Below are 14,276 nucleotides of genomic sequence, written 5' to 3'. Positions count from 1 at the left end.
GTTATAAATAAATCGATTGGACTAATTCATTTATAAAGAAGGGTAGTGTAACAATTAAAGAGCATGAGTAGGAATTGCACTGTCTAAATAGTTAGAATTTGTCGATATCTATCGACGTTAGACTTCCAAGATGATTCATAAATTATTGAATAGTTCAAAATGAATGATGAAAAAGTTAGGTTTTCGATCTCTAAGAATTCGACGGTTCCCCATCTCACTTTTGGAATAAAAGTGTCTATTTCTCGTAATGGCGACCACCACAGCGCCAAGTGCAAACTGAGCTGACAAAAATAGGTTTGTCGTTTCCTCGCATGAAGTCGGAGAGTTTCGTCAATCTTGCGAGAACCAATTCTCAAAATGGCAGTTCTGCTAGAAACTACCCTCGGAGACATCGTTGTTGACTTGTATACGAAGGAGAGGCCCAGATGTAAGTAATCAACATCCATCGTTGACATTTCGTAAATTCAATACTCGACACGGCACGGGTCTACTGTGCGTCACCGCCCGTCAGAAAATTAACCTACCAATCCACATGCATTCGACTCAATGCAAGCAAACCGTCACTGATGCAACTATTACAAATAACCTTTTGTTCCAATTAGTGTAATCAGTCGATATCTCTATACTAAAAAACACTATTGTTTATAAAAAAACGACAAAATAATAGTCCCAGGCCCTGAAGACATGAATACTGTTGATAAAAATGTTATATTGCTGTCATTATCGTACACTTGCAAAAGTACCAAACTGCAATCGAATCAAGAATGATGATCTGTATATATGCCATATTCATGAAGAGATATAGCTAGCGTAGACTATTGTAGAGTAAACAACCCTTTCACTGTAATGCCAAGTGCTGCTTGTATAATATTTTGCAACTTCTCTTTATTAGGTTGTTTAAACTTCCTGAAGCTCTGCAAGATAAAGTACTATAACTATTGCATCTTCCATTCTGTGCAGGTATGTATGTACACCTTGATTATCGTGTTAGACTTTTTTAAGAAACTCATCCTCTTCAAATTATTTCTTTCAGTTTTCTCACCAAGTATTTGATATTTTATTATCCATACTTCTTAAAGTTTAAGCAGTCCAGATGAAAGATTATGATATTTAGACAAGGCACTCAGGGCAGTGTTGTTCTGAGTATGAGTACGGTTTCTTTTTCAGCTGAACAAAAACATGATCATGGAAATTTTATTTTCATTCTTGATTTGGTAAGATGATAGTTGAAAGTTTCATTGAGGAAAGTTTGAGCAAAAGTTTGAATCTATTCTTTCATTTTTGAGGTGCGTACTACCTTAACAGCATTATAACATACATTGAAATATTATTTCAAGTATTGGCTTGCCAAGGTTCCATATAGTGTGTACATTTAGATGTCTATTGTTCAATACATAGTCACTAACAGTATCAGATTAAACTTTATTTCCTGACAGAGAAATTTCACAGTACAGACAGGTGATCCCACAACCTCTGGCAGAGGAGGAGAGTCTGTTTTCAGGTGAGCTTTGAACACATTACAGTGTTCTCCCTGAATAAGGTAACAGGGGCGTGGCGCCCTCTTGTAATTCCGAGCGCCCCCTTGCCAGAAATGAAAAAGATTTATTTTTTTGAAAAATAAAACAATAAAATGTACGGGGAAAAAAGTTGACAGTGATTTACAAGCAAAAGCGAGCGTGAGCGTCGATCCTGCAGACTGCAACCGTAATTCTCATCGATCTTGCAAATCTCGCGAGTTTGTGATGTCATCCGAGATCATAAGCCCATGCGCAACTCATCGAAGGCAGCCATATTTGCATGGCTCAGTCCGTAACGTCACGTTAGCCACGGTCCCTCCATGGGGACCGTGCATTAGGTAACCGACTTAGCTGAGTAAACATGGCAAGGAGCTTGAGGGTAACCAAGGACAGCAGAGTACACTGAAGTTTTTATAGGAGGTTAGAATTTCGTTTGTGTATTCCTTCCAAAAGCAAAACAACCTAATTTTAGGCTCGGTCGGACTTGTATCAGGATGAGAACACTGAGTGTTATGGTGATAATTTTGCCATCGATGAATAAATGTATGTCTCTAGACTCGCTATGTTTTCGTTTGTAATAAAAGTTATGGAACACTGTTTCAGATCTCTTTTCCTTTGAGTTTTTTGTACGAAAAAAATCTGAAAAAATGCTCCCCAAACCTGAGTGTTATGGTGATAATTTTGACATCGATGAATAAATGTATGTCTCTCGCTACGTTTCGTTTTCAAAAATGAATCTTCATAATTGAAATCAGTGAACTGTAATAAAGTTATGGTACACTGTCTCAGATCTCCTTTCCTTTGAGTTTTTTATACGAAAAAAATCTGAAAAAAATACTCCCCAAGTGCCACCAAATGACACCATTTTAATCGCTGTTTTTCAAAAGCTCCAACGGCAGGAGGGGGGACACCCCCCTCCTGACCTCCCCCCGCGACCGCTAACGCGGTCGCTTGTGGTGCTTCGCACCACGTCTTCGCCCTCTTCTCAAAAAATCCTGGGAGAACACTGCATTACATCTGTCTTTCCATGGAGGTGCAACTCGATGAAGTCAATGAACTTCTGCACTGTTGTTTGCCATACTTGATCATTTTTAACTTTTAATCTGCTGTTTGTGTATAGTTCAAATATCTGTCAGCAACGTCAAAAACCTCAGTTCATAGTTATCATGTTTCGATGTAGTTCATGTCATAAAATTGTTGGATTTTTTCACTGTCAAACGTTTGTTTATGGCTGAAAGAGGGGGTTAGAGGACAAATGGTATAGGTCAAATGCAACAAGTTTTATTTGCAATTGGTATATGGCTTAGTTATCCACGTCCCTTAGTGACTGATTCAGTATCTCTCATTCCACAATTTCAGTAAGCTGTACGGTGAGCAAGCCAAGTACTTTGAGGTGGAGACCACACCACGAATCAAACACAGAAAGCTTGGCGCTGTATCCATGGTAAACAACGGCAGCAATGGCCATGGATCACAGGTAAATTTACTGCACTGGAAGTGAACTGTAGGGAATATCATACTGATGTACAGGGAGTTATCAAATAGTCAAATACAATCAGTCCAACAGTAAATAGAGAGTAAAACCTAGCCCTGCGTACCGTGCTGTGTGTTCCCGGCATTATGCAGCCTCCCACCAAAGCCCTGCTGACTCTCATAGGAAACTCCGGCGGACGCGGTCCCAATTTGGACCCGGCACGAAAAACTACCTTTTCTAACTATTTTCAGCCGAAATCAACTCGATTCCGCTCTATGCCTACCCGAATAATTCAATCGCTCACAGACTGCAAAATAATTTGCTCTCATGACGTCCCAAACTGTTAGTTTACCAGCGATATACAGTCAAGGGTCCAGTGGCCGGTCATTAGCAAGATATGACCAGCCATGGGACCCTTGACCGTGAATCTTTGGTAAACTAACGGTTTGGAATGTCACGAGAGCAAATTTTTTGCAGTCTGTGAGTGATTGAGTTATTCAGGTAGGCATAGAGTGGAATCGAGTTGATTTTGGCCGAAAATAGTGAGAGAAAAGGTAGTTTTCGTGCGCAGTCCTAATCGGGACTGTGTCCGCCGGAGTTTCCTATGAGAGTCAGCAGGGCTTTGGTGGGAGGCTGCATAATGCCGGGAACACACAGCACGGTACGCAGGGCTAAGTAAAACCCAGCTTTGATAGAAAATTCTCCTCAACACTGGTGTATCAGTATCTTCATACATACTGGTATCTACAATCTAAGGACTCTTCTTGTGCCTAGTATGGCTTTGTAATCCCCATGAACCAATACAAAATGATATAATTACAGAAATGGTCAAGTTTTTCCCATTGATAATGCACAGTGAAAAAGCCCAGTACCTTGCAGTGTTTTATTAAGTTGAAAATTTTCTATGCTTTTTCTGATCTAAGTTGTCACTGGTACAAAAAGTTGCCTCAGATATTGCATCACAGTGTCTTAGAACACTTCAACACTACGGTCTTCTCTTTCTGGGTTTGTGTGATAATCATCCCATGTTTGATTTGCGCTCAAAAACGGAAAAATAGTTGAGATAGATTGTTGGACATCCTAGATTACAACATTGAACATACTGAGTGGCCTTAAGTTACATTGGTAATCATAGATTTTTTCACAGAATTAGAATAAAAGTTCATAAGATATCATATGTCTTACATTTCCTTGCCCGCTATGACCTTTGACCCATCATCCTTTCAGTTCATGATCACCACAGCTGAGAATATTGATTACTTGGATGGTGTTCACACAGTTTTTGGAGAAGTCAGCGAAGGAATCGATGTACTCATGAAAATCAATGAAGCCTTTGTTGACAAAGAACACAGACCATATCAAGATATAAGGTAGGTAACAGCTTGCCAGCTCTGAGATTTTCTAAAACAAAACTTTTGAAAGTGTTGTCAACATTAAAAAAATGTGAATTTTTGGTTGTGGATTACGCATGATATGATGCCATACAAATTATTGAACCCACAGGTCACACAGACATTAGGATACAAATTTGTTGATTGCCTGTGTCCTTTCTTTATTTCAATTTAAAATCTTAGAATATCAATAAGGTAGTTGAACACTGTAATATCATATTTTATATTACCTTTCCTTTCTGTTGTGCATGCAATCTATAGCCTCTACTCATATAACGATGGAACTTCCTGAGCAGCGCCCTCTGTAGACTGTGTGGAATTCTTTTTGTTTTGTGTCATCTTGCAATGGCTGATGTGATGACACGGTAGTATGCATTTCAATAATATGTTCCACAGCTGTTCAGTCCCAACTTCATCCTTTTCTGCAAACATCGGCAACAGTTATTTATGTTTCCCTCTGTCACAAAGTTTATTTCAAGACAACACTTTTCTTTCTGATAATTTTGCAGGGTAAATCACACAGTGATATTGGATGATCCGTTTGATGATCCACCTGGTTTAGAAGTCCCTGACAGATCTCCAGAACCAACCAAAGAGCAGTTAGATGTAAGCAAATACATACCATCCATTTGTTTTATATATCTCTCAATCATTCTCCTTTCCCAGTAAGTAAATCCAACTAAACAGTGTTGAACAATAGAAATGTACCAAACCTTAGTGAAAGTTACACGATCTGATAAAGGGGTCATTCTTTTGTACTGTCTGAATGACATTTTACCTTCACAGATCATCTTAAGGACACAACCGTTTGCTACAGTTGTAATATTTTAAAATTTCTTTTAACTTTGCAGGCATCAGGTAAATGTTTAATAACATGATGTGCAAGACAGTCCTTTGAAAGTCAAATCCTTGAAAGCTATTTTCTATATTGAATTCACAGCATTAATGCCACTTTTTGGTGTTGTAAATCTTTTACAATGTTTATATTCATTACTTCCAAAACATGTACGAATATAGTAAAAGGGATATTAGAAGAGTACTAGAAGTCACCTGAAAGGGACCACTTTATTCCATTAGTTAAAACTACTCTCTTTGCACACTCCAGTGTTCTTCACAGCATGGGATAGCATAGGGATATATCTAACTTACACAACAAAGCAAGCTATTAACATATGCATAGATTGCTAAAAAATAGCGGGGTGACTCACCCCTCAAAATCTCTTTGAGGAGAACCGTGCACTGCGTGAAAGAGAATTCTGTTTGATGGACAACATGGATTCATAAACTGCAAAATCTGTCTATGATTTTCATTCAACAAAACAGACTGGAAGAATCGGAGCTGATGAAGAAATTGATGACACCAAAGGAAAAAGCATGGAAGAGATTGAGGAAATGGTGAAGGCAAGAGAGGCTAAAGCCAGGGCTCAGATCTTAGAAATGGTAAGTTTTATTGGAAGCTAAAGCTAGGGCTCAGATCTTAGAAATGGTACGTTCTGTAGGTTGATGTGGTATAGACTAGTGTTTCTGAAGTGAAAATGACCTGGCAGTAAATGTACAATGGAATTCATCATTGCCTTAGGATACATAATGGTTCTGCCAGAAGTCAAATTAGAAATGGTTTGTCATGTTATACAACATGTATGTGAATGTTTCCATGAGAAGCTTCAAGAGCTTGACCAGTACTCATTAAAGAAGTGAACTGAGTAAATTCACCGGTACCTTGCGTGATGTACTTGTGTCTATGATCGTTATGTATAGTCACACACCAAAAATGCTTTGGAAATGAATGTGCTGTTCATACCAAACTTCATAATCAGCGCTCTCTTATACATTATCATCTTCATTCAGCATCAACAGCATCTCACATCCACTCAGAATGCAAAGTGGAAATATTGATGTTAACCAGTTACCACATTACTTTATCTCATGCTGATATTTAAATTATGTGCCGGTAACCTGACTTTTTCCCCTCAATTCCATCTGTAATTGGTGACAGGTTGGTGATTTGCCTGAGGCTGACGTCAAGCCCCCTGAAAACGTGCTGTTTGTCTGCAAACTGAATGCTGTCACCACCTCAGAAGACTTGGAGACCATCTTTTCAAGATTTGGTCCCATTATAAGGTACGTAGCAACCGTTTGCAAGTCATGAAATCTTTTCGTGCTTTTTGTCGTGTCTGTCTGTTTTTCTTCCTGTGCTTGCATTTGGGGGGCCTTGAAACAGCCAATGCTCTGGAACATGTGTTCTGTACGGCTTTTTTGGACACCTAAACATCTATTGTCCTTTATAGCAGATGTATAATAATCAGCAACATTTGCATTACATCAATAACTTCTTTTCCTTTCAGTTGTGATGTGATAAGAGACCAGAAGACTGGAGATTCTCTGTGTTATGCATTTATTGAATTTGAAAAGGTCAGTTTTCTCTGTAAAAATTTAGTAAATACAAGACTGCATTGTATTAATTTAATCACATAAGACAAATATGAGTGAAAAAAATGTGCACTCCTGATGAAAACTCATCAAGCAAGTTCTTACCCTTGAAATTGTATGTGAATGATTGCAATGCCTGTGATCATGTGACAGGTCCAGCCAATGACTTTGGCTTAATTTAAATATTACCATATTTGTTGCATATAATTTGAATAACTAATAGATCACATGATGTATAAATCTAACCAATCATAAACTTCTGTCTTTCATAGGAGGAAGATTGTGAAGAAGCCTTTTTTAAGATGGACAATGTTTTGATCGATGACAGGAGAATACATGTGGATTTCAGCCAGTCTGTTGCAAAACTGAAGGACAAGTATAATTTAGGTAATTTGAGAACATATGCAAAGTATTCTAAGTAACACAAGCTGTAACAGTTGATAATATTGCCATTATTTCTGTTCAAGGAAGCAAATTCAACATCTCCACAAGTTATGAGCATTCCTGATAGGATCTTTGTTGTATTTTAATGATATCTCGGTGAACCATCAAGGCTTGCAGTCAGTGAGAAGTCAAACTAAATGCATTGTGATTACCATGCATTTTTGTCAAACATTATCATGCGTGCTACACTTTAAACATGCACTTTGTCATCTTTCTGTTCACAAAAAGATAAACAAATAAAATTCATGGAGATCAGTGATAAGAAAGATGCTTCAGAGATTGTTTGCCCGGTAGAGTTAAACACATGGCATTGTAACCATTGTTTAACCTGTTCACACCAATATCCAGTGAACAGGTCCATAATCACATTGATAACAATGGGTTTGGGTCCAACCGTGATGGAGAAAAGGTTAAATGATGTATTCCAGCAAAGTGCTTGTAATAGAATTGCAAATAAATCATCAATAACTGTTCCTATCAAATATTGGGATTTCATGCTAATAACACCTTATATTTTAAAATATCGCTCATTCCCTTTCAGGTGGCGGTAAGAAATTCAATGAGAACAAAGGACCACAGTTTGTAGTGAAAGATAAATCCAAAAGACAAGAGTATCCTTTTGAAGTCTGTTTATGTTTGGAAACAGGAGAAAAGACAGCAAACATTTCCAGTATATAGTCACACGCATGCAATGTCTGTAACTTGTTTTGTCAATTTTGCTACAGAGAGATGAGTGATGTAATGATTTCAATACCTGATCTAGAGCAGAGATTTGCATTACAATTTCAGTATAAAAGCTGAAACAGAACTTAAATAATCTTTCACACAAAGCATATTTAGGTTTTTTATTGGCAAATACATTGTATTAAGCTACTTTTCTCTCAGTGGAATTTCAGAGAAAAACTCAACAAAAAAATGATTGAAGCGTTGAAGTAAGTGAGTTCAGTAACAATAAAAAAATTACATTTTCACATCAGTTCATTTCCCTAACATAGATTATTCCAGTAGCTATGATTTAGTATTTGACGACGATGACAGACCAGCCAAACTCACCAGTGATGATAAACAGAGCAAACACAGCCACAAAAGCAAGAAAAGAAAACACAAACGAGAAGACAGCGAGGAAAGGGAACACAAAAAATCCAAAGTAAGTTGGGTTTTGTCATTATTAATATATACTGTGATGTAGGTATATTTTCAATAGGCAGACAACACAAACAAAGAGATAGAAAGGGGTAAGGTCTGTACAATTTATTGATTAGTTTGTTTTTATACAAGGTATTTAGTTTACTGGCTGACTTTTATACGTTAATCAATCTTTTCAAGGGTCGATAGTTTAGCAGGGCAATTTTATAGTAGGTTTTAATTTGGTAACGCAACTCGGTATGTACGATATTTTATGTACAATATAGACAATTAGCTTGGATATCATGCAAATCAAGAAAATTTGTTCTGTTTCAGCTGAGAACACCTCTTCAGCTCTTCAACATTAGGTGAAATTGTTAAAAAAACAGTTTACATTGTAGATCAAGTGTAATCAACTGTTCATTTCTCAGTCCAGACAGAGTTGCCTCGGCTGGTTTAGGGACGGACCATAAGATCTTGGGAGGTGGGGGTGGTCACAATCAGATATTTTTTTACAATTGCGAATTTTTGAATTTTTTTTTTCAAAGTGAATCATATTGTGCTAATTTTTTTCCTAAGTAAACTGTCAGGTTCATAATTTTTTTATGTTCTGATTTTTTTATTTGCAAACTAGTCTGAAGACTTTTTCCTAATTTTTTGCTTTGAAAAAATTTTTTTCCTGTTTTTGACCACCCCTCCCAAGATCTAATGGTCCATCCCTTACTGTAATCAAGCAATGAGTCGGTGACTTTGAAATGTGTGGTGTTACCAAAGCTAATTGTTTGTTTTGTACATGTAATGGTTCTGTCTGATACACTGAGTTGTGGCACCAAATTGAAACACACTGTACATCCCATCACCTATTACCGACAATACTGCATGTAGATTACAACAAAGCAAGAACAGCCCAAATTTTATATTATCATGGCTGTGTGTAATCATGTGGTTATATGACAGAAATGCTCACGAAATTGATAAATATCAAGAAAATGTTAGACAGGTAAAGTGCCATTGGCTGTAACTATTTATATATTTTTGTTTTTAAAGTCTATGTCTTTCACTTTTGAGGTGCATACTACCTTTAATGGACTGGTTTCAGAGGACATGCAGTGTGTACAGCGTTTTTTTTAGCATTTGCATATTGGAGTTCCTACATCTGGTATCCATTCCTCTTTGCTTTCAGGAAAAACACAAATCCAGATCCCACAGAGATGGGTCAGGAGATGAAGATAGCCGACACCTCAAAGAACAGAAGAGAGATAAGCACAGGGAGAGAGACCGGAAAAGACATCAGGAAAGGGAAGCAGACAGACAGATTGACAGGGACAAAGAGAGATATAGAGACAGAGACAGGGACAGTGACAGGGATAGAGACAGAGAAAGAGACAGGATAGAGATAGAGATAGAGACAGAGAAAGAGACAGGGATAGAGATAGGGACAGAGACAGGGACAGGTATAGAGACAGAGATAGGGGAAGGGAAAGGGGTAGGGACAGGGACAGAGAACACAGGCACAAAAGGTGACAGTTGAATATACAAATTAAAATTATGTGTTTTATAGCAGAGGGAATAGGTTTTACCATAAATATACAGATGTACACATACCTGAGGATTTCGACAATGATTGGAAATGACAATTTATAAAGAAGGAGAGAAGTATGAAGACAGGAACACAGGATATGAAGCTGAGGGAGATATTTTGTTAAGCAAAACTGACCAGGTTTGAGTTGATGATGGTGGAAAAGTAGATGACTGTGTCATGATTGTATGGCTTTGCAGTAGATCAGTAACAGTTGTTTGCTAACTTCTATAAGTCAGTGTTCACTGCCTAAGCATAATGTTGGAAGAAATGACACACCGAAATAAAACTTATTTTTCCATAGTAAGTTGTTTGTGTATACAGATGAGTGTTATTTTCATGGCTGATAAGAGTTATAATTATAAGTTATAATAAGGCATTATTAGTTATAGCAAGAGTGTAAAAAATAATAAATTTATGATTATGGATACTATAGATAAAACTTTTATATTTCTATCATTACTGTATATTTACAAAAGTAACCTACTGCACTCAAGTCCTGAATGACAATTAGTATTCATTCCAAATTCACACAGTTGCATTACAGACGCTGTTATTAATACATTTATGATTATGAATGTTCTTAATTGAAAATAAATAATTTTGCCATTATTGTATACTTGCAAAAATACGTACAGCACTGGAATCCTGAATGATGATCAGATTTTTATGCCAAATTGATTCACGCAGGTGTTGTACAGACCCACATAAATATGGTCGATATGGTTACAGCTGTAGCATTACAAAGTAACTTGATGCGCGGTCACAGTACTGCCTCGGCAGACTCTCTCAACCCATTTATTTAGCGTTGAAAGAGACTTCCTGGGCAGTACTGTGACCGCGCATCAAGTTACTGTGTAATACTACAGCTGCAACTATATTGACCATATTCCTTAGGGTCTATACTGTAACTGCATCAATTTGGCATAAACACTGATTGATCATCATTCATGATTCTAGTGCAGTAGGGTACGTTTGAAGGTATGCAATAATAATACCAGAGATATTAAATTTTTATAAATAGTATTCATAATCATAACTTCATTATTTTTTACACTCTTGACATAAGTAATTACGCCATGCCCCCCCCCCCCTTTGATGTTGCCATGGAAATAATTCAAAACGGCAACCAAAATCTCTGCCACAGTGAACATGAACAGCCGCCAAAAAAACAACGTTGTCCAAATTCCTGCCAGTAGCAGCGGATGTAGCATTTTTACGCCAGCTTCCCTTTACAAACCTGCAATCGCGATCTACCTGGAAATCATGACGAGAAATCTGGACTCACACCCTAAAAAGGTTTATTTCCAAACTTGCAATAATTCAAGTAATTTGACAACGTAAGGAAGCCTATATGTTCGACCAGTCTTTATCTGTCAGCTCAACACGCTGCAGCAACAGTGTCTCTACAGCACAATGTCATCATTAGATTTGGAGGGGTATTAAACTTTGGCTCCCCAGAATGTAACACCGAGAATTTTTTAACAGCTTTGTGGACCTCTGTCACGATGATTGAAATCCGAAAATGCTGACTCATCATCGTTTGTTAATATTCAAACGTATGGCAAACCCGAGTAAAAATGCAAATTATTTAACATTTGGAAAATTTGAGTAAAGTCGTTACGAGGAGGAACACCTACTGCACCCAAGCGTGAACGTTAACCATGGTGGTCAAAGACTCCATCACGGGGAGAGAACCAACCACGGTAAGTAATCCGACAAGTTACACGCAACGAGTAACTGGAAATTAAGGCGCGGTCCCCTGAAAGACAAGTGGCATTACCGTTACTAACCGCAACCTCACCAGGCAACACCCTCAGGCAACACCGCGATACGTCACACTGGATTCCCTATCCAGAATATTTGTCCTGAAAACACGATTGGAACTAATTTGGGATAATTGGATGGTGAAGTAATGTCGATATAATCTACAAATGTTATTTCATCTGCTTTTCCTTTTTCATTACACTCTGTTTTTATGAGTAATTTGCGATATTGCAACATTCAGCTATATGGCACCTAACACTTTCGAGAAATACGCAAAATATGAAAATCCATTTATCCCAAATTAGTTCCGGTCGTGTTTGAAATTGTTTGTCGAGTGCTCATAATTTTGTGAGACTGACAGCGCAACAACACAATCATTGAAAACTCTTTATTTTGGGATATATATTTGCAAGCAAGATGCAAAATACACATCATCAAAGCAGTAGATGGCCTTGAGATGCAGATAAAAACTTCATTCATTCATTCATTCATAACCAGTTTAGATTGGACCCGCATTGTGGGGAGGAAACATTTATGAAAAGGTGATTTTACTGCGACCGTGACAGAGACAGACGACGAAAGGCAGTGTGAAACCAGTGTTTGAAGCAAATGAGGGCGTGGCATTTCGATGTACACGCCGTTAATTTGTTTCTTCTTTTTAAAAAAAGGAAATTTATTCAAGTTCCTCTATATCTATAAGCTGTTTATTAACAAAACCGGACAATGCCCACGCGTTGACAATGCCCAAGTCTCAGAGTCAAATCCGTGCCGTCAAACACTGCAAAAAGTTCTCTGTCGAATACAAAAGAAATTATGGGTTAATTATGCTATATGAATTGAATGAGAGTCTTGAAAGATACGAACATAACAGAAACTATTCATAGTGGACTTTCTATAGGACAAATCAAAGTTCAGTTAGAAGGAAGAAAAGCGGCACAGTGAAAAGTTTCGTTGGGGGGGGGGGACAGGGAAAGGTGATAATAATAGTCTAAGAGTACCAGTGATACAAACAAGATGTAATGAGATTGTTGTTGGAGATGTCCGCCTCTGGGAAACCTTTCAAGAATTGCATTTACAAATACCCTGTACACATACCGTGCATTGCGCAATAGTTCACGTTTCAGCAAATACTGAAAGATTTTTAAGTAGGGCTGACGTCTGGAAATATGCCAAGAAAATAAATGTCCACAAATGTAGACTTCGAAAATACAACCGAAGAGGCGAACACTAGAAAAACGTATAATGACTCAGACTGTGTGTTTACGAGCTGCAACAGCAACGCATATCACATGCATCACTGGCAAAATTTGTCCGAATTTCCAGCAGCAGTGTCCAATGTCACGAGCTTGCAGCTTATTTACATGCATTTAGTAACAACCCCACATCGGCGAACAGTTAACCCTCTTCAAATTTCATGTGAGTCACATTTGCAGCGAAGAAGGGAAATATCATGTGTACTTCCACCGGCGTTGACGAGCCCTGATAACCCCTTTACCGGCTCCGGTGCCATTGTGATAACAACTTTTTATATTGAAACCCCGCGAAAGTTATCATCAGTGAGTAAGCTTTTCTGGTCTCTGTTGTTGCTATCCTCACGCAAAGCAATATTAGTGTATTTCAAGTTCACGGTGTTGATCAAATCTTCCTGTCAGAAGGAAATGAACAGGGATGTAAAATTTGATTTTTTGCAGAGAAAACGTTGCAGCCTATGCATGTAGTTTTTGTCAGATTATGTGTAATCCGTATTGGTCGGCATCTTCTCAACTTTCGCATATCATGCATCGAAATTTGGATTGAATTTGATTTCTACTAAAGCGGTTTATTTGTCTTGACATGCAAAAACATAAAACGGGTGTCTTTGGCCCGTTTTGATAATCTTCAAAGCGGAACTGCCTCGAAATTAATGGATAACTCATATTGCATTACAGAACTTGCCTCCGCACATACCATTTTACTACTTTTAAAACTTATTTTCTTGTGTATGTACACCCACGCTTATCTCTCCAACTTCGCTCTACGGTAACTCTGACGTAACTTCTAAAAGACTACACGCACTCACATGGTCACAAGTTGGCAAATGTCCAAAAAAGGACGAGAGGTCGTCTGGGTTGACTTGAATGAACAAAGTTCTTATCTGATGTCAAAGGTCACGTAAGGCGGTATTGTAGTAAGTGAGTGTTGTTTGCTCTCAGTTAGGTGACAGTAAACCACTATAATGGATTGGTATAATGAATAGCTACTAAACCCAAAGTGAGTCAGGTAGATGCAAATCAGAATTTCTGAATGGTCTTTGGACATGGGCAAACGTGTTGTTTGCCCTTGCTATAGGAATGAACCATCAGATCCTGGGGAGGGGGTAAACCGCTTTGAAGAGTGAACAAAAATGGAACTTGAAGATCTGCCCCCGTGACTGCGAAAATACTGAATTCACATGAACGTAACAACAGTGTTGATTTTCGGGGGATAGCCATGCTCTACCCACTCTTAAAGAATACATCGAATTCGGTGCGGTGAAAAACTGAGCTTCAGATCCACATACTGGCTACCCC

The 14,276-nt window shown here is 38.0% G+C and overlaps 1 protein-coding gene across 1 annotated transcript; it reads left to right on the top strand.

The window, feature by feature from the left end:
• The first annotated feature begins 227 nt into the window (after positions 1–227).
• On the top strand, positions 228–10,267 carry LOC139142867 (peptidyl-prolyl cis-trans isomerase-like 4). The gene is made up of 13 exons (XM_070713042.1): positions 228–427; positions 893–960; positions 1,437–1,501; positions 2,877–2,994; positions 4,219–4,361; positions 4,892–4,988; positions 5,706–5,822; positions 6,379–6,503; positions 6,728–6,794; positions 7,085–7,199; positions 7,798–7,867; positions 8,262–8,403; positions 9,565–10,267. Exons 1-13 carry the CDS (start codon positions 358–360, stop codon positions 9,910–9,912), a joined length of 1,545 nt encoding a protein of 514 aa, XP_070569143.1. The 5' UTR covers positions 228–357; the 3' UTR covers positions 9,913–10,267.
• The last annotated feature ends 4,009 nt before the right edge of the window (positions 10,268–14,276 follow it).

This window comes from Ptychodera flava, chromosome 10 (genome assembly GCF_041260155.1).
Source record: "Ptychodera flava strain L36383 chromosome 10, AS_Pfla_20210202, whole genome shotgun sequence".
Lineage (NCBI taxonomy): Eukaryota > Metazoa > Hemichordata > Enteropneusta > Ptychoderidae > Ptychodera > Ptychodera flava.
This window is presented reverse-complemented; position numbering and strand designations above follow the sequence as displayed.

Bases quoted from the DNA above. Each gene is read 5' to 3' on its own strand.
- LOC139142867 (XM_070713042.1), top strand. From the start codon at position 358: ATGGCAGTTCTGCTAGAAACTACCCTCGGAGACATCGTTGTTGACTTG. The intron at 2,995-4,218 runs GTAAATTTACTG...TCATCCTTTCAG, and splicing joins GCAATGGCCATGGATCACAG to TTCATGATCACCACAGCTGA. The intron at 4,362-4,891 runs GTAGGTAACAGC...ATAATTTTGCAG, and splicing joins AGACCATATCAAGATATAAG to GGTAAATCACACAGTGATAT.